Genomic DNA, 19602 nt, shown 5'->3' with positions numbered 1-19602 from the left:
TTAATTTAAGTTAATTATTTAGAAAAGCTCAAATGATTAAATTAAATTAAATTAAATTAAATTAAATTAATTTAAGTTAATTATTTAGAAAAGCTCAAATGATTAAATTAAATTAAATTAAATTAAATTAATTTAAGTTAATTATTTAGAAAAGCTCAAATTATTAAATTAAATTAAATTAAATTAAATTAAATTATATAATTAAATTATTCAGAAAAGCTCGAAACACTGCCGTCACTAGACTCTACTCTACTCTAAGAATTCCTACCCTTTAACAGGAAAGAAATACCCCAAAATGTATTGGAAAATTAGTACAGCCATCTCTATACAACCAAAGACAAAACATGATGACAATCATGGATGTGTGTCACCCTGGGAAAATTCCAAGATATCTTATCTCAAAAATATCACCCACAATTCCATAGGCAAACCAAAACACAGAGAGACATACGGTCCCCAGAAATTTCGAAACAGATAATGACACAATTGCTTATCTCTAAATAACACCCTCAATGCTTTAAGCGAACCCAACGCACCACGTGATGTCCCTGACATAAGGGTGGAAGCGAAATTCCTAACATTCCAAATTCTATAATAACAAACATTCTCGTCACGATTCCTTATCTTATCTTGATCTTGATCTGGTTATAAGTGTCCCACCAATCATGACACGATTCCTTATCCACTAATATATCTTCCTTTCCATTCAAAACAATAACGTCACTTATTTACAACTAAAAAATGACGTCACTTATCTCCATCTGATAACAACAAACAATCAGGTCACGATTCCTTATCTTATCTTGATCTTGATCTGTTCAGAAGTGCCCCACCAATCACAACACGAATCCTTATCTCTACCATCACCCATAATTCCATATGCGAACCAAAACACAATGACTGACGTCACTGACATATATGCCCCCAGGGAAATTCCAAACATTACAAACTCATGACTTCACATACAATGACGGCATCAAATGAACAACCAATCCCTTCACGATTCCTTATCTTATCTTGAACTTGATCTTGATCTGGTCAGAAGTGACCCTACTACTACTTGCTTATCTTGAACTGAAAGTTTTTCCTATATTGACTTATTCTGCTTTCATAGCAAAGAGCATATTTTGCTGAGGTCACCATTCTGTTTTAATTCTTCTAATACTTCGGAAATTGTTCTTGTTTCATAGTTACATCGCATTATAATACTGCTCTTGATCTTTTCCTGCTTAAGATTTCCTTGTTTTAAATTCTTTAAATTGTTGACCTCTGCTAGAAATTTGATCACTTTTGATTAAATGTAATTTCAAAGTTGGAGTGCCTCTTTTAACTTTATTGATCTGTTTTGTTGACGTTTGTACTTACGTTCGTTTGTAACTATAACTGCTGCACTAATTTGTTTTGCAGCTGATTTGTTTTCCCAACTGTTTTTGTCGAAGAGCTTTTATTATTTAGTTAGTTTGCTCAATATTGCAGTGAAATTTCCCCATTGGCTTTCTTTTAGCATCGGTAGTCACGGTCCTTCTTTGATACTCTGTATTTGTTTTACAATCATACATCTCAATTCTTGTTGTCCACCAGTTAAATGATTCAGTTGCTTATCAATTAGGTTACATGTATTCAAGAATTCTGTCAGATCTATTTCTACCATTGACAGTGCAGCTTTTTCAAGTGCTTCCTGGAATTCAGTGACAACTGTCTTTGCAAATTATTAATTTCAACATCACTGATAACTTTGTTTCTTACAATAAATCTTCATTGGTCCATCACTCTCTGCCTTTTGGTAACCACACGATGCTTGATTTGATTCATAATAAGTATCATAGTATATATAAGTATCGCAATTGCTCTGTATTATAGTGACACAGAGCAATTGCGATTCTATCCAAGAATCTAAGATTAATTTGCCAGGTAGCTTCGTTAATTACGGACTGTTCCAACTAATTCCGTTTTTTGTAGATCATATGCGGTCACTTTGCTAATGTTTAATTCTTGTAGACAGTTGAATAGCCTTTTGAAATTTCACCAAGTGCACAGATAACTATTGGGATGACTTTGGTGTGTTTAAGCTACAGCAGACCAAATTCAATCGCCAAATCTGGATAGTGATTTTTTTCCAATTCTTTCTTGTTGATTCTATCAGTGGGTACTGCAATTTTAATAATCCAAACTTCTCGATGCTTTCAATAATTGTGATGTCAGGTCTGTTTTGTTCCATATGCCGTTCAGTTTGTATTCTAAAGTCCCAGAGAAATTTTGCTGTTTCATTTTCCAGTGCTGTCTCTATTGCATATTGCCCCAAGTTATCAGAAGTAGGAAAGCTATATTTTTTGATACCTTCCAACGAATCATTTTGTCCATTCGATCATGGCGGTGTTTATAGTCAGTTTACGCTATTTTGCTGCAGGCACTGATTAGATGTTCTACAGTCTCATCTTTCTGATCGTATAATCTGCATTTGGTGTTATTGCTGTTCAAAAGTTTTGCTTTCATTGCATTAGTTTGTAATGCCTGTTCTTGAACTGCTAGAATAAATCCTTCTGTTTTTTTTTATGCATTAATATTGTAACCATTACCATGACTTGCTTACGTCAATTTTACCCTCAGTATCTTGAAGAAATTAGCCATGGAAAGATTTATTTTTCCGGCTCACATATCGGTTATTTTGTTGTTCCTTTTTGTAGTCGGATTTGTTTCCTGTTGCTTTTTGTCCTTGTGTAATTGCCTGAAGCATTGGCTCAGAGCTGTTGTCGATGCAACTTCTTAAACTAATTTCTTCATCTTCCACAGTCTGTCTCACTTGCAGCAGTCCCCATCCACCTATTCGCCTAGTTTTTTCTAGTTTGGTGGTCCAATTTGTCCAGTTCTTTTTTTTTGTTCAATATATTATGCCAACTGTGTATCTGATCACTGGTATAGCCCAAAACTTCATTGGGCTAATTGAGTTTAATCCATTTAGTTTCGTTTTCAGAACATTTCTAACTCTTTTGATGTATTCTGATGATGCCTGTTGTTTAGCTTTTGAGTGCAGAATATCACTGGCTTCTAATATTCCTAGGTATTTATAGAATTCGTCAGGTGAAATTACTTTTATATATTTCTCTTGATCAAAATTAAAATTGCTAGTATCATTCATGTTTCCTCGTTTAATAGTTAAAATTGCGCATTTATTTTTTCATTTTGATATCCTGACTAAAATACGAACTGTGTTCAGTAAAGAGTCCATTTGCTTGGTCGATTTTCCATATAACTTCAAGTCATCCATATACAACAGATGGGAAATTTTAATATTACATTTAGGAATTTCATATCCAACTTTGGCTTTCTTCAGAATCATAGACAAACGTATCAAAGAAATGTTGAAGAGCAATGTAACAAGCGATCACGTTGGAAAATTCCACGTTTAATGCTAATATCTCCGAATAGTTCAGTATTCACTTTTAAAGTTGTTTCCATGATTTCGCAGCAGCCAGAAATGAAAATATGTTTTTGCTAATTCCACATATTTGTAGGGATTTTAGGATCCAGCAGTGTGGGAGTGAATCGAATGCTTACTTGTAGTCTATCCATGCCATGTTTAAATTAGTTATTCGTATTTTTGAATTTCTGAGAATCATTTTATTAATAAGAATCTGGTCTTTTGTACTTCTATATTTTTGAAAATTGCCTTTTTGTTCAATCGGATAAATCTGATTATCTGATAAGTAGTAGTATATGGAATTTTCTATGATTGCTGTGAGCAGCTTAAGCAAAGTTGGTAGGCATGTTATTGAACGATGGTTCCTTGGGTCTGCACCCCTATGTTTATTTTTCATGAAGAGAAAACTGTGCCCAGATATCATCCAGTCTTCCACCGAGCCACATTGCAACAAATTGTTCTGCCATTCGATCATGTAGACTGGTTAGATGCCTTAACCATAATCCATGTAGTTCGTCTTTGCCAGGTGCATTCCAGTTTTTTAATTTTCTAGCCTGAGCACTGACCATTTCTTTAGTGATAATGACATTTCGCATTTGTTTTTGTTTCATTTCTGATTCTCTTTCCTTAATCCATGAGGCATCTTAATTGTGTTCAATAGGATTATCCCAGATTGACTTCCAAAATTTGAGTGTTTCTTCTTTTTCTGGTGAATGATTGTTTGCTTTTGTATTTCTCTGGAGAGACTGAAAGAACTGACGCTGCTTCTGTCGAAATTGCATATTTTGTACGTATTGATTTATTCTTGCTTCGTTTCTTTTAATTTTCTGTGCAATTGCTATAATTCTTTGTTTTAGCTGTTGAGCAACTTCAGTTTCAAGTTTCAATTTGGCCAACAAAACAATTGCTGTTTTGTTGGCCAAATTATGTCTGTTAATCAGTTTGTTTTTGATGTTATTATTTTTCAGCCATCCTTCTTTAAAACTCTTTAAGTTGCTCAGATCACCTCGGAGTTTGTTGACTTTTCGTTCCAACTAGATTTTCCATGGTGTAGATTGTTACATCCTCGGCTTTTGCTCTCGCAGTTTGCAAACCAAGCTTCACTGTAGTGATATAGGTTTTGCTGTATAGGAGCTGATTTGTTTCCTTTATACTGTTGATTGTGATGGTTTTAATCACAACCTTTGCGTCTAAGAGGATCTGTGTTCGTTTAGATTTATGTAAAGCTTTTAATGGTGCTAGTCGTACACGATCATTTATAGTTCATATGTTCCAATATTCCTGACTTCATTTTACACTGCACTTCTGTCAAAACATTCTGAGGTACATCATCAGCTTGATGTTTACTGAGTTGAATTCCAAAGTTAGATATAGCTACCTCCTGATGATTTGCTGTTATTGGAGTTGTTGGTTTATTATGTAATTCTTGCAGCTCAAGTTCAGTAAATATTTTGTTACGGAAAACTAAATTATTTTGTTCCATAAGTCTTTGTTCTGTTATTGCAGATTCTAAGAATTTTTGTTTACAAATTAAATGCATATACGCTTTCTTAAACCTCGTTTTTCTGGTGTTGATCTGTAAAAACATTTCATAAATTCTCTGTTTTTCTTCTACAGTCCATTTTTTACGTTTGGTTTCTTCCAGTCGCTTTTCAGTTTCATGCCCTGATTGCCTAGCAAGGAGAGCTGGGTCCTGTAGCCCACTTGTCGCCTAATGCACAGGATCCTCAACATCTGATGCAGTCTTTGATGATCAGGTATGGGTCTCTTCTTACTTTTCACCATTAAGATGGGGGATGGAACACTGTTATTCTGGCTCCTCAGTTGAGACCTGTCTGACAAGGGTGGCACTGCTGGCAGGTATGCTACCGCCAGAATAGCTCTCAACATCACTGAAGCACGCAAGCCCCACCACCACGATAATGTGTGTTCCTTCGGGGGTTATTATTATTATTATTATTATTATTATTATTATTATTATTATTATTATTATTATTATTATGTATCGTTTTAGTCTTTTTAAAATTGCTCGTGGAGAAGGGCATAAGGACAAGCGTCCAGTAGCTCTTCTGATGGGTTGGGCAACTGACAAGGACCTGTCACGAGTAATAATGAGCGTTTTGATTTTAATTCCTATAAAGATAGGCATCCATTAGAATATCGGCAGTCACTTGCTGCTGAAGTCAGCGTCATCAATCCAAGAATGATTCTGGTTGTTCTGGAACCCAACTTAGATCAGATGTGTGATCCAGTTCATGGAGGATTGGGTGGTCGTCTTGAACTTGCAGACGAAGGTCATACATGCCCGAAATATTACATGCTCCTTCCCATCAAGTGTATCTCTTGGTGATTAAAGAAAAGTTGGTTATGTGTATCCAATCCATGTATGAAGTGTGCTTGGAGGAAAACGATCCACAAGATGGATTGCTGTGCATCCAGTAGTGTTATCCACAAAGATATATGGGGTCTCCCTCTTTGATGTTTCCCAACTTCAAGAGGAATTTGGAGAGTGAAGAAGCTGCTGCTTATAAATATTTCAAGATCAAGAAGTTTTTGCATATATCGTTTTAACTTTTAAATCATGTTTTTATTTTTTTTACTGACAATCAATCTGAATCTAACTTCGTGAAACTATTTCTCAGTAACCTATACAAAATATTTTGTAATCTTAATTGTTTAAAGCATTTTTATTATCTATCCTGTATGTACAATATATAAATAAAGCATTTTATTTTCAAAAATGTAAAAAAATTATTATTATTATTATTATTATTATTATTATTATTATTATTATTATTATTATTATTGCACGGGTATCTCGATAAGATTCTGAGTCTCAACATGAGAGTACAAAACTATCAGTACAATATGTATCATGCCACACCTTGAAACTATTAGCAGAGAAAGCACTCACAACTGACAAAGGCAACTAATTCCATTCATTCACCACTGTCAACCTTTCACAAACTCCAGGGATGCCTCTTGTTCTGCCCCTCTAGCTAAATGCCAAAATATCCCCTTGTCTTCTATAAAATTATATAAAAGGAGTCTATAAAATCCTTTAAATAATTTAAATGTTTCTATCATATTCGCCAACTTTTTGACTATCAACCGATATTTCAACCCCAAACCCTCACTTTTTCATTCAAACCAAGTAATTTTTGCGCATAATGAACATTTAATAGATCACTCATGTACAGTAATGAAACAATAATAGGACAGTAATGAAACAACATCTTGGTCACTCGCCTCTGTAATCTCTCCACCACTACCTCTTCCCAGCAAAACCCAGGAGATTAGACAGGAGCACGCAAATACGGATTTGGTTGTTTGGAGGGTTTAAAAATAGGGATGATAATTCAATTATCTCTGCTTGGTAGTGTGTTCTTTAAAAACCAAGTAATATGTGAGCTACCCAGTCTACTTAAACAATATGCCCTCCAAACTCAACTGTTGATCTAATACTGCTACTACTACTACACCCAAAACCATTACTTCATCAATTTCATGGAATACAGTTCCTCAATGTGGTACATAGTTTGTAATCGTTTTATCCCAAAATGCATAATTTTAGAGTTTTCCACATTAAATTGACATCGATTATGTTTTGCCAATACTGTCAGCCTATTTCAATCATCCTGAAAGCTCTCTTCATTACCTTGGTTATCTATAAGTGTACTCTTGCAACATCAGCAAACAACTAAATATCTCCCATTAAATTATTTCCTTTATCATTTATGTACAAATTAATCAGCACTGGTCCAAGCACTGAGCCCTTCTGCTCGCTACTACTCATTTGCCTTCTCCTAGAGGCTGTTCCACCGTACTTTTTGGTATCTATCAGTCAACGACCGTTTCATTCATATCATCAATTTCCTATCAATCCCTGTTTGTTGCAGTTTTCTTAACAAAATTCATTATGTTATCCTCTCAATCCTCCTTTGGATAATTCAGTAGAATCGTTGTGTAACTATCCCCATTGTCCAATTCAGACTATTATTAAACGTTAGTAGATTAGTAAGGCATAACTGTGCCTTCACAACGCCATTCTGCTCATCATATGGTATGACATTCTTATTCACTCATTCCCTAGTTCTCTTTTTGACCAACTTTTCCATTACTTTTACCAGCACTTCTCAGATACTGACTGAACTATAATTTTCTAGCACAGACTTAGATCGTTCTTTTAAGCAAAGGAATTATTTTGCCCTCCTTCCAGTTTCTTAGGACTTGGACAGTAATGAAACTTAATCAAACATCGTAATCAAAAGAATCGTCAGTTCCCATGAACATTCTCTTAAAAGACGAGTCGATATCCCACCCAATTCCACAGCTGTAGTTGCATTCAGATTTTACATTATCCTAAATACCTACAATTCATGAAATTCTGTTCTCACATCAGTCCCTGTCAATTCTGTTTAACAGTATCTTCACTTAAATAACATGTCCTCGAATTGGTCACTCTGGAGAGCTCAAAAATTTCATTTACTTTTGTCACTTCTTTGCCATTTCAATTATTCGTCCTCCTAATTACCATACAACGAAAAACCTTTTGAGGATTTCTTACGGTTGATTAGCTAATATCTTCTCAGAATCTCATTTTGCCTTCCTTGCAGGACTAATTACCTTTTTTGTTTGACCCTTCTAATGCTCATGAGATAGCTGGTAAACTTTCTCTTTGTATATCCTCACTACCATTCTCTTTCTTTTCCGTTAGGACTGTGTCCGGTTGATGGCGAGATCACGTTCTATCCGAGAGCTCAAACTGTTTTTGTATTAAAAGTTTAAATTTAAATGGTGAGCGCTAAGCGGTCATAACGCTCTGGTAAATTTCAATCAGCATCTGCTTTAACCTTTATTATAATTGAAAAGTTGAATTTAATATTTTTTAATATATGTATATTGAATTTAATATTTTTTAATATTAAAATATTTTTAATATATGTATATTTTTATATATGCATTTTTTTTCTAATATATGTATATATGTATATGCATTAAGAGTTAAAACCTGAATGTAACTAATAATATAATTAGTGTCATGTAACTTTTCACTGTTAATGACTAAGATAAGTAAATTCACAAAATGAATTACTTGTAACAAATAATAATACCCTTAAGGAGGTTAAAGCACATGTAAATATATGATGTATCTATCTGTGATGTATTTTTTTTTACTACCATGTATTTATTTGTTATTGGTTTAATAAAATATATACAGTGGAAGTGACGCTTGCATTCTGTAAGCTAGGCTGCCTGAAGGCAGACTTAAGTTCAAGTCTAGTCCCCAGCTGGAGAAACTTTTTCTAAGCCTATTTTCCACCGGTTCCGAGTTAGTCAATTCTGGCATGGGCTACCGAGTTTTTCTCCCATAAACTCAAGAAAATCAACCGTAGAACCCACATTATTTCAGACAATAACATATCCTGTTAAGGATAGGTACCAAGAGATGGCAATACCTGTTTTTATTATTATTATTATTATTATTAATATTATGGGCAGCTCCAAGGAGTCCTTAGACCCATTGAGGGAGGCCCAACATTAAGTCAAGAACAACTATTCAACATTCACACAGTATCTATCATACTTCACCTTGAACTCATTTACAGTCATGGCACCCACAACAGACTCTGGCAGCTTATTCCACTCATTCATCACTCTCCAAGTTAAAAACCTAGCTCTAACACCCTTGCTAACCACACGCTTACCAAGCTTCCAAAGAAGATCAAAAATATCTTCTGAATTAATCTTATAGAAACCCTTCAGTAATTTGAATGTCTCAATCATATCACCCCTTTTCCGCCTATCAACCAATTTCTGCAGCCCACAAATCTTTAACCTGTTCTCATAAGTCCTGCTATTATCTTGGTCACTAATCTCTGGATCTTCTACACCTCCTCTCCAGAAGAAACCCTGGCACCCATAACTGGGCACAGTCATCTAGATGGGGTCTTATCAAAGCTCAATATAGAGGAACAATAACCTGTTTGTCTCTGCTCGTTAAAGTGTTTTTCAGCAACCAAGTGATTTGATGAGCTGATTTTGCCACTTTTGCGATGTGTCCCCTAAACGTCAACTCCCTATCCATCAACACTCCCAAATCCCTGGCCTCATCAATCTCCTGGAGTACAGTTCCACCAATGTGATATACTGCTGCTAATCTTTTTACCCCAAAATGCAAAACCCTACATTTTTTCCACATTAAATTGACATCCATTCTCCTTGGCCCAGTCCTCCAAACAATTGAAATCATCCTGCCAAATTTTGACAACCTGAGCATTCACTATTGCTCTACCTAACTTTGCATCATCTGCAAACAGATGCACAATGCCTCTCCAATCCTTTCCTTTATCGTTAATGAATAAATTATAGAGTAGTGGTCCAAGAACAGAACCCTGTGCACACCACTAGTCACAGGCCATCTTTTCGACTGTACTCCTAAATAAACCACTCTCTGATATCTCTCCATCAACCACCCTCCTATCCATCTCACCAACCCTATATCCATTCTCATATGCTGCAGTTTACTGATTAGAATTCCATGTGGTATCCTATCAAAGGCTTTAGCAAGGTTCCGTAGAATCATTGTAAACCCGTTACCCTTATCCAGTTCAGTCGTCACTGTGTATAGAACGTTAGCAAGTTACTGAACATGATTCCAAGAACTTGACAACAATTCCTGATATGATGATTGGTCAGTAATTTTCAACAGCAGTCTTGGAACCTCCTTTATGCAGTGGAACTATTTTCCCCTCTTTCCATCCCCTTGGGACTAACTGAGACTAGAGACTCAAATTAAACAAAATGGTCAAAGGCAATGACAATTCGTTGGCCATTTTTCGTACGACACGAGCTGGTATACCATCCAATCCTGCAGATGAATTGACATTGAGGTTTTGTAATAGATTATTCACCTCAACTTCATTTACCACAATTCCCATATAAGCTGTTGGTTCTTCAATTTCTGCAATGTCACCACCTGGATGATATACTCTTGCAAAGTGCTCACACAGTAATTCTACTATATCAACTGATTCACTTACCTGCCTACGATCAGCATTCTTTAAAATCAATGTGGCGTATACATTTTTTCTTTTACTTGCAACATATCGAAAAAACTGTTTGGGATTCTCTTTAGCCTGCATGGCTAATGTTCTTTCATGATCCGCTTTTGTCTTTCTTACCGCACTTGTTACCCTTCTGGCCTGGGTTTTATACCATTCATGTGCTTGCAGGTTACCTTTCTCCTTAAATTCCCTCCACAGTTGTTTCTTTTTTTTGCAGCTCAAGCTTAATGGTGTTATTCATCCATTTAATCCCTACTTGATTTATTATTCGGACTCCAGGTATACAGTCAGCCATTGCCTCCTGCAAACACTTCTTAATCGTTTCCCATGCACTATCAACATCCATTTTCTCCGTCTCTTCATCGGTGCCGCCTGTAATTAGTGATCGTCATGATCACCTATCTCTGATTGGTTACAGATGGGATTACAGAATTTCCCCCTCTGTCTCCAAAAAGCTAGATAGGGTTTAAAGGCTTTCCCTACTCCCTAAAAGGAAATAAAAGCTGATTTTTTTTTGTTATTAATTTTAACAAACGTTTCGCGTTCGCAATTTTATTATAACTCAAATGTTAAGAAATAAATATCTTGATAATTATTCATGTTTGAATATTAAATATTATTAGAACTTCTTGCAAATTGCCTTTTCCTAAGAATTGGGTATGCTAGTATTACTAAAATTTTCAAAGAGGTGTGCGGGGTACTGAATGGTTGGAAAATACTGCTAATGAGGAATGGCAAACCTATGGTACCTGGCTTGTCATCAAGCCAGGTACCATAGGTTTGCCATTCCTTTAGGTTTGCCAGGTACCATAGGTTTGCCATACCATAGGTTTGCCAGGTACCACAGGTACCATATGGTACCAGGTACCATAATATTCCCTGTACTAATTAGGAATGAACGCCTAAATAGAATATGTGCCTTTATTGCCAAACTTTCTTAGTTTGTGACCTGGGACCATGTTGTAACATATTGTTTCTTCTTTGAAAATATAAATTAGTTTTAAAACATATCGCTTATGACACAGTTTGTATAAGTTCTTTTCTTGAGGTGAAAGTGAGCAGCAAGCATTCTTTCTGGCACATAACCGCAGTGTAATTTTGTATAATTTTCAATCGATTTTGCTCTTTTTTTTTTTTCTCCCCATGTTTTATTCTTAACCTATACCTATTTCTTCCAAAGTTATCCTTGTGAAGAACCAAATTTTGTTACGTTGGGTTTAATTGCTGTAACTCTTACTGTTAAATTACAGTTCGATTAAAGGTCAGAAAATCTGAGTTTTGATGTAGGCAAGATGAATAATACTTATATCGTAGGTGCGAGGGAGTTGCATGCATTGTGGTGTGCACTTTTTTACGCTACGTTTTGATGAAACCTACTTCTGCTAAGACATAGATTTTTAAAAAAAGATATAACATTTATTTGAAGAATGAACCTAATTTTTTTTTTCACACGCTTAATTAATTTAGGAAAGTTCTGTTTAAAAGTTCGTGTTTAGTATACAACAGTGTGTATATATATATATATATATATATATATATATATATATACACCATTTATATCCACAATGATTATGTGTGTGTATGTATGTATATATGTATAGGAAAGTACGTATATATACGTTTTATGAAAAAGCGATTACGTGATAGTTAACATTTGTCATGAGCGAATTCAAATATTGCCATGCTTGCTATCAAGATACATAATTATGGCTGGTTTCTACGCGTAAGTCTCGTCATTTCCTTCTATAAAAAAAATCGGATTTTGTTTTCTAATTCTTTTTGATACCCCACACACTTCCCTGAAATGCGTGATGCATATAGGAAACTGAAGCTACTGCAATATGATTTGCTTCTGAATTTTGATGCTGATACTGTACATGCATACCGTACTTTTCATAATAGGTACATAATTTCATTATATACAATGGGTAGATACATATTGAGGGAAGTGTTGGCGCGGGATCTACTTCCGTGCGTATCAAATTTGTATAGACAATCTTCGAATTTTAGACTCAGTTGCGCTATCTGGTATATTGGGTTTCATAACCCACGTATCACTACTAACCATCAGATATCAATGATTAAAAAAAATCATTTGCCTTACTTGCTTGGATTACAAATGTGTAGTTGATTTTTTTTTCTCCTTTTAAATGCAGTAAAAACGAAGGAATAAAATGCAGAAAAATTCACTGATATTTTGTGTTGATGTGTACAATTCTTCCTTTGAAAGAATAGTTTCGGCCTTTCAAATTAATTTTCATGAAAAATTATAAATTTTGCTTGGGAGGCGGAAATATCTATTCTTAATAAATATCTAAAGCCTGTTAAAGATCTTTTCATTTTGAATAAATGTCTAAGAGTCCTTGGAGGTGCCACATAATAATAATAATATCTAAAGTACATGTTGCACCCTTCAAAAGAAATCGAATTGATAATAATGTCAATCACTCAAGTACTTTGTTGTTTCATATATTATTTGGTTTGCAGACCCCAGAATATTAAAAAAAAAAAAAAAAAAAAAAAAAGTATGTAGAAAAAGACTTTTCTCACCCCAGAAAATTATTTTCTAGAAATACTGGTTAGAATGAAAGCCTTGCAATTGACCTCTGTTACATACTGTCTGGGATATTTGCCCCTCAAAAACTCAATAAACTAATTTTCTTTACTTCCAGTTGCTGTCTCATCATCCCAGTCTATATTGTCATAGTTAAAATCATCCATAATAATCAGCCTTTTCTTATTTTCTTGGCTAATTTGATTATGCATTTCATAGTCACTACCATCCACATTATGCATTTCATAGTCACTACCATTACCAGATCTATAACAACATCCAACTAAATATATCATTCTATTCACCTCCATCTCACATCATATTGCCTCAAAACCACTGGCACTATTTCCATCTTGCATCTTTACTTTGTATGGACTTAATTGTTTCTCTATCAATAGCACTCTTCCTCCCTTTTTACCCTTTCTGTCCTCACAAAACACATCATACCCCTTCCATCTCTATTCCTGTCATCATCCTCATCCAACCATGTCTCACTTATTCCAACAATTTTTGGGTGAACAGACTCAATTAATACAACCATTTCAGTTGTCTTGTTTCTTACACTTCTAGCATTTGTATTTAATTTACAAACATAGCAGCTTATTCCTGGATCTATAGCCAGTTCCACTGAAATTTATTTGATGCGACTTCTCCAAGCTTAACTCAAGCCATATTAAAATATGTACATACTAAAATTCACTTTATTCTTGACTCTTGCAAGATAGGAAAATGGTAATTTCTTTGAAATTATCATTTTCAGCAGTTCTAAATGTGAATAGTTTTGTGACGACTATTTCTAGTTATTTTTATTGGCTACTTCTATTTTTTAAGTTTTAATTTCCTCCTTACTTCCCTGCTTAAAATTATATATAGGCTGCACTTGTTCCAAATACCCAAATACCCAGCCTAGTGTTTTTACATAAACTTTCTTTTGTATTATCAGCTGCTGGGTTTTCCCTAAACCTTGTTCCAAGGCTTTTGATGAAGTTTAGCACACAGGCCGCGTACGTAAATTTTCATTGTATGGATGAGTCTCTCTGCTGGCTTCCACAACTTTCTATCTACAACTTTGTCGACTTTCTATCTAGATTCACATTATGTGTGATGATTGATGGATCTTAAACTTTTCAATTAATTGTAGCTTGCATCACAAGGCTTTGCATTTCTTTTCTTCTCTCATATTCAGTGGTCTTTTTGAGTTGACTGCATACCCAAAACCAGGGCTATGGAGCTGGAAGAAAATTTTGCAGCTCTTTTAATTTATCAATATCTTAACTTTATGATAGAGACGATATGATAGAGACCTACAAGATGGTAAGGGGTTGTTATAAGATCATTGGTGGAGAAGTTCTACAGAGAATAGTGAGAGATCAGGGGAGAACCAGAGGTCATCCCTGGAAACTGTATAAAGAGGGTGTGAGTAGGGGAGTGAGAGGCAGGTTTTTTTCTTGCAGAGTTGTGAATGATTGGAATGCCTTGCCTGAGAGTGTGGTGTCTGCAAGGAGTTTGAGTGTGTTTAAGGCTCGGTATGATGAGATGTGTGTGTGATAAAAGGACCTCCCAAATGAGTCTTTGACTCCATGAGGTCTTGGGGTAATAATAAAATAAAATTAATATAGTTTTGAAGCTAGCAATGATCATACCAGCTGACAAATGAAAATACTTTTGGAATGATGTTTACATTATGGGCTACAAATGCACATTTAATTTGATCTTTAGCAAAAGGAACAAAAATGAGTGAATTATGAATTGAAAACAACTTATTGCATTATAGAAAAAGCATTTACTTATAGTTGTCATATTAAAACATGCAAATTAACTTTAAATCCCTTCAAAGCTGTTTTTTTTTTGCAACTATGTATAGCAGTTTGTTCTTAAGAACAAGATTGCTCCAAGTCCTATTTCACTGATGCTTTCATATCTGATTGAATGATTCTTACAGCTGAAAATAAATGCCCTACACTGACTTGAGTAGGGGCAATGCAACCATCAGACATTTCTGAAAAAAATAAAATGTGTATGATTCGAAAACCACTCTCTGTTTAGATATTTAAAAAAATAAAACATAGTATACAAAAAAGAGTAGGGGAGTGAAAATTTTACCATTAAGGAACAAAGAAAATGCCTATGTGCCACTTCACAGTTATATCTGAGCAAGTTAGAGCCACAGAGCCAGTTTTTTTGTTTGTTTTTTTTTCACTGACTGTGGGTTCAGCTTCATAGAAACCAGTGGCTCCATGGGTCTGGTTCTACACAGCCTTACCCAAAGCACAGTTTTGCTGATGACATTACACTGTATTCTTCTTTCACATTTGACAAATATACTATCCAGTTCTCAGGATTTTTACATTATCAACTTCTCCAACCTTAAACTCTGATCTCTGAACAATTTTTAAATAAAGTACTGATAACCTTGTTATTTTCAGTGCTAATAAAACTCACTCCTGTTTTATTTCTCACAAAAAAAAAAAAAAAATCTCCAGTCTTACTTTTTATAACACCCAGATCTCTAGACAAGATGAGATTTTTTCTAATGTTCAATCTTTTTTTTGCCATAAACATATTATTGTAATATGTTTATGGCAAATATGTCTTCTCCTCAGCATCCAGAAATTAGGTGTTTTTTTTCTGTTTCACTTAAAGAATTACTTTACCTTTTGAATGGCTATAAACTTGCAACAAATCACGAATCCATTGGTTGAATGCTGTTCTCCCATTTGGGGCGATGCCCTATAAGTTCCCTAAAACACTTAGTAAAGAAGAGGTTAGTTTGATGTAACATGGCTTATAAGAACGTAAGATATAATAATTATAAATAACATAAAACAGATTTACCTTACATGTATATTTTAGTTAGTATAAAATTTTCACCTTAGTATCAAGGTATCTTTAGGTATGACTTTCAAATTAAACAACAAGAACAGAAATCAGTATATTCAACAGAATGGCATGTACATAATGTAAAGCAGGGTTTCCCAAACTGTGTTCCATGGAACACTGGTGTTCCTCGGAAGGTGAATAAGTGTTCTGCGAGAAGTTCTCCTGGAATCTGTCATTTTAGTTTTCTAAGCATTTTTCATGAATAAATATTTTATAGTGGAAATATTCTGAGGAGAATAATATTAGTGAATAAATATGTCGAAAAGCTCAGCCCCAGAATGCTAATAACATGTGTATCGTTAATTTTCACACATCGAAACCTTTCAACATTTGGTTAAGGGAATACCGCTGTTTATGACCGGTCATGAAAATTGCCTACAAGCGGATTATAACAATGGGCGGCGTGTCCTCTGTTCTCAAAACTGAAGGAAATGACATCTGTGTAGCAAATGTTAGTGACTAAGCGGCATATTTTTAAACATGGAAATATTCATGAATTATCATTAATTTTCACACATTGAAATCTTTCAACAATCGGGAAAGAGAATACCGCTGTTTATGACCGATCATAAAAATTGCCTGCAAGCCAATTACAGCAATGGCTGGCATATCCTCTGTTCTCAAAACTAAAAGAAATAACATCTGTTGCAAATGTTAGTGACCAATCAACAAGGAAATATAAAGAAAATTTTTCCACTGAAATTGAAGATCAAGGTGGTCTGTATTTGGTTCTGAAATCTATTAATACTGAATACTTTCTTTGCAAGTTCCTATTGCAGTGTGTAAGTGCTTGTTCTGAAACCAGAGCACCGTGATTTTTTTAAGAGTAATAGGAATACAGATTTAAATTCTAATATGAATAAGAGACAAGGCACTTTGTTTAATTTTGGTGTTAAGAAATCTCTTATTGAAGGTGTTTGTGACGGAACAAATAGTGATTCATCCACCTCAAGCCTACAAAGATCTCCAGGATGTCCAAAAGGAGGGAAAAACTACCAGCACACAGGAGAAAAAGCTGCATTCACTCATAAGTACTTATTATAATATTATAAATTTTTGGTGATCAGAATGGGATATGTCAATGAAAATCAGCACAAATTAATTTAATGATGTTTATGTTTAATTGATGTTTAATTAATTATTAATTCATAATGATCAATTATTAATTAATAATAATAAATCAGCTAAATTAACAATTAATTATTAATTAATACATTACAAAATAACCAAGGTGTTTCATGAAAATTTCAGGATTTGTGAAGTGTTCCATCGTAGAAAAAGTTTAGGAAACCTGATGTAGAGCATCGTGGTCTAATTGTATCAAGGCCCTAGTAACATTAATTTTAACAAAATTTATAAAATAAAATAAATTTATTTTTATATACTTAATTAAATTTATGTAGCGCAATTGGAAGAATAGTGAAATATTGTATCCTTCGATTGGAAAAGACTGGGTTCGATTTTATGGATTTTTTCAGTTGAAGGTGAGTTAGCCGATCTCATACAGTGGTAGCAGGGTTTTTTAATCCTGGAAACTCATTTTTCATCCTGCAAACAGACAAATTGGCCTTCAGAACACACACAATTTACAGACAAAAAATACTATTGTTGGTGATGATGGGCTAATAGATGTCATTGATGGTAATAGTGTTGTAGTTGGAGAATTAAGTATAGTGGAGAGGATGAGATGTATTAGCGAAATAGGGTAGTGTGCCCTTCCATGATGAGTTCTTGAACTCCCTGGAGATGTCACGTAATAATAATAATTAAATTTAAGTTAATTCTGGAATTTGTGAAGGACTATTTACCATAAGAGGGAAATTTTTGATTTTATTTTGAACCATGCTTTCACCACTAGACACAGAGTTTTTTGGAAGAAAATTAAGGTTCTTCATGAAACTAATGATCTCTTGTTACATCAACCAAACCTATAGACTTAAAATATCCCTCTTATGGGAAATAGTTCTTCAAAAATTTCAGAATTAACTTAAATTTAATTGTGTATATATATATATATATATTTGTTTATTTTTATTTTATTTATATAATAATTTATTTATTTATTATTATATTTTTAAATCTTGTTACAATTAATGCTACTAGAACCTTAATTTAATTAGACCATGATGGTCTAATTAAATTAAGGTTCTAGTAGTTTTATTAAATTAAATTAAGGTCCTATTTAATGTATCAGTGCATTTTCAGAAAACTGAAACTGCATCGATACATATCCATTTCAATGCTAGTAAAACTCAATTTTGTCTTACTTTTGACAACACCTAGGTCTGTAGAGAAGATCAGATTTCTTTTACAGAAAGAAATTTTTTGCCATAAACATATTACAAATATCTTCTCCTCAACATTCAAAAAATTACTTTTTCCATTTTGTTCAAGGAATTACTTTATCTTTGAACAGCTGTTAACTCTTTACAAATCACAAATACATCCAGCCATTGAATACTGTTTTCCTATTTGGGATGATGTCTCCTGTAAGCTCTCTAAAAATACTTATTACAGAAGAGGTTAGTTCCATACATTCCATTTCTTGCATTTCAGTCTCTTTCACACAGATGCTGCTTCTGCTTGCATTTCTGGATTCACTGTTCATCTGAATTGACATTGATAATTATCCTACTCTCTTCAAAATCCATTAAACACATCCAGTGGCTATTCAACTCCATTTCTCTGTTGCGCTTCAAACTCATAGAACAAAGTTTTTTCTTCCTCTTCTTTAATTTTTTCGACTGTTGTCTTTTAGAACAGTCCCTATTTACATATTTCCTTCTCAATATAATCTAAAGGTCTTCAAATCCAGTTTATTCTTTCTCTTTATCTTTCTGCCCACTCCTGGTACATGGATGGGATTACTGTAAAAACAAAATATTGCCTAAGTCGATATTGAATGCATGTAATCTGCAAAGTTTGGTAGATAGATGGAGGGATGATACGATTGAGACATTCAAGCTAGCAAGAGGTATTTACCAGATGGATATTAGAGATAATATTCATAGGTATAACAGCGTGCAGGGACAAGGGTTTGAAAGAAGTGCAAGGACAAGAAAAGAAAACAGACTATCATAAGTGGCTTGAGACAAAAATCCCAGCCTGTTTACGATTTGCACAAATGTTGTTTATGGTTTGCACAATTGGCAAAAACCCCAGTTTTGTTTGCAGCCTACACAGCTGCCTGCAACACTTGTAAAATCATCTTCAAAAGGGCTAAGTCCAACTTTGATAATTGGACTAATTGTTAAAAGGGCTAATTGTAGAAAACTTGCTGCCTGTGCCAATGGCAGTTATACCTTATGGTCCCTTGCCGAAGTTGTTGGACAGAGTCTTTGTGCTTCTGTGTTTTTTCACCCTATTGGTAGCATATCACCTAAAGGCAAGGCTAACATCCTGGCTTCATTCTTTCTGCCAACTCTTCCATAGAGGAACAAAGCAAATCAATTCTTACTTTGCCTAAAACATTGCATCACATGCCTCCTGTTGTCTTCTGCAAGAAAAACATCTGAAGAATCTTGAAAAACCCAGATACCAAAAAAGGCTTTTAGTCTTGATGGAATGCCACCACTTGTACTCAAGAGATATGCTCCTGAACTGAAACCTGTTCTTTATCATCTGTATGCTATATTATACTCAGCTGGCATCCACTCTAGCCCATGCCAATTCCTTAAAAATAA

At 34.3% G+C, this 19602-nt stretch overlaps 1 protein-coding gene across 2 annotated transcripts in view; it reads left to right on the top strand.

Moving 5' to 3' along the window:
* The first annotated feature begins 12083 nt into the window (after positions 1-12083).
* Positions 12084-19602, top strand: part of LOC150094207 (malonyl-CoA decarboxylase, mitochondrial-like) — a 136251-nt gene continuing 128732 nt past the window's right edge. For both annotated transcript variants that reach the window (XM_090412012.1, XM_090412011.1), the window contains exon 1: positions 12084-12208. In XM_090412012.1, coding sequence (XP_090268138.1) covers positions 12167-12208 — 42 coding nt within the window. In that variant the 5' untranslated portion in view covers positions 12084-12166. The remainder of the gene's footprint in view (positions 12209-19602) is intronic.

This window comes from Typopeltis vanoorti, chromosome 22 (genome assembly GCF_054136105.1).
Source record: "Typopeltis vanoorti isolate ZY-2024b chromosome 22, IOZ_Tvanoo_1.0, whole genome shotgun sequence".
Taxonomy (NCBI): Eukaryota; Metazoa; Arthropoda; class Arachnida; order Uropygi; family Thelyphonidae; genus Typopeltis; species Typopeltis vanoorti.
The sequence above is the reverse complement of the archived record's forward strand: the minus strand, read 5'-3'. Positions and strand labels throughout refer to the sequence as shown.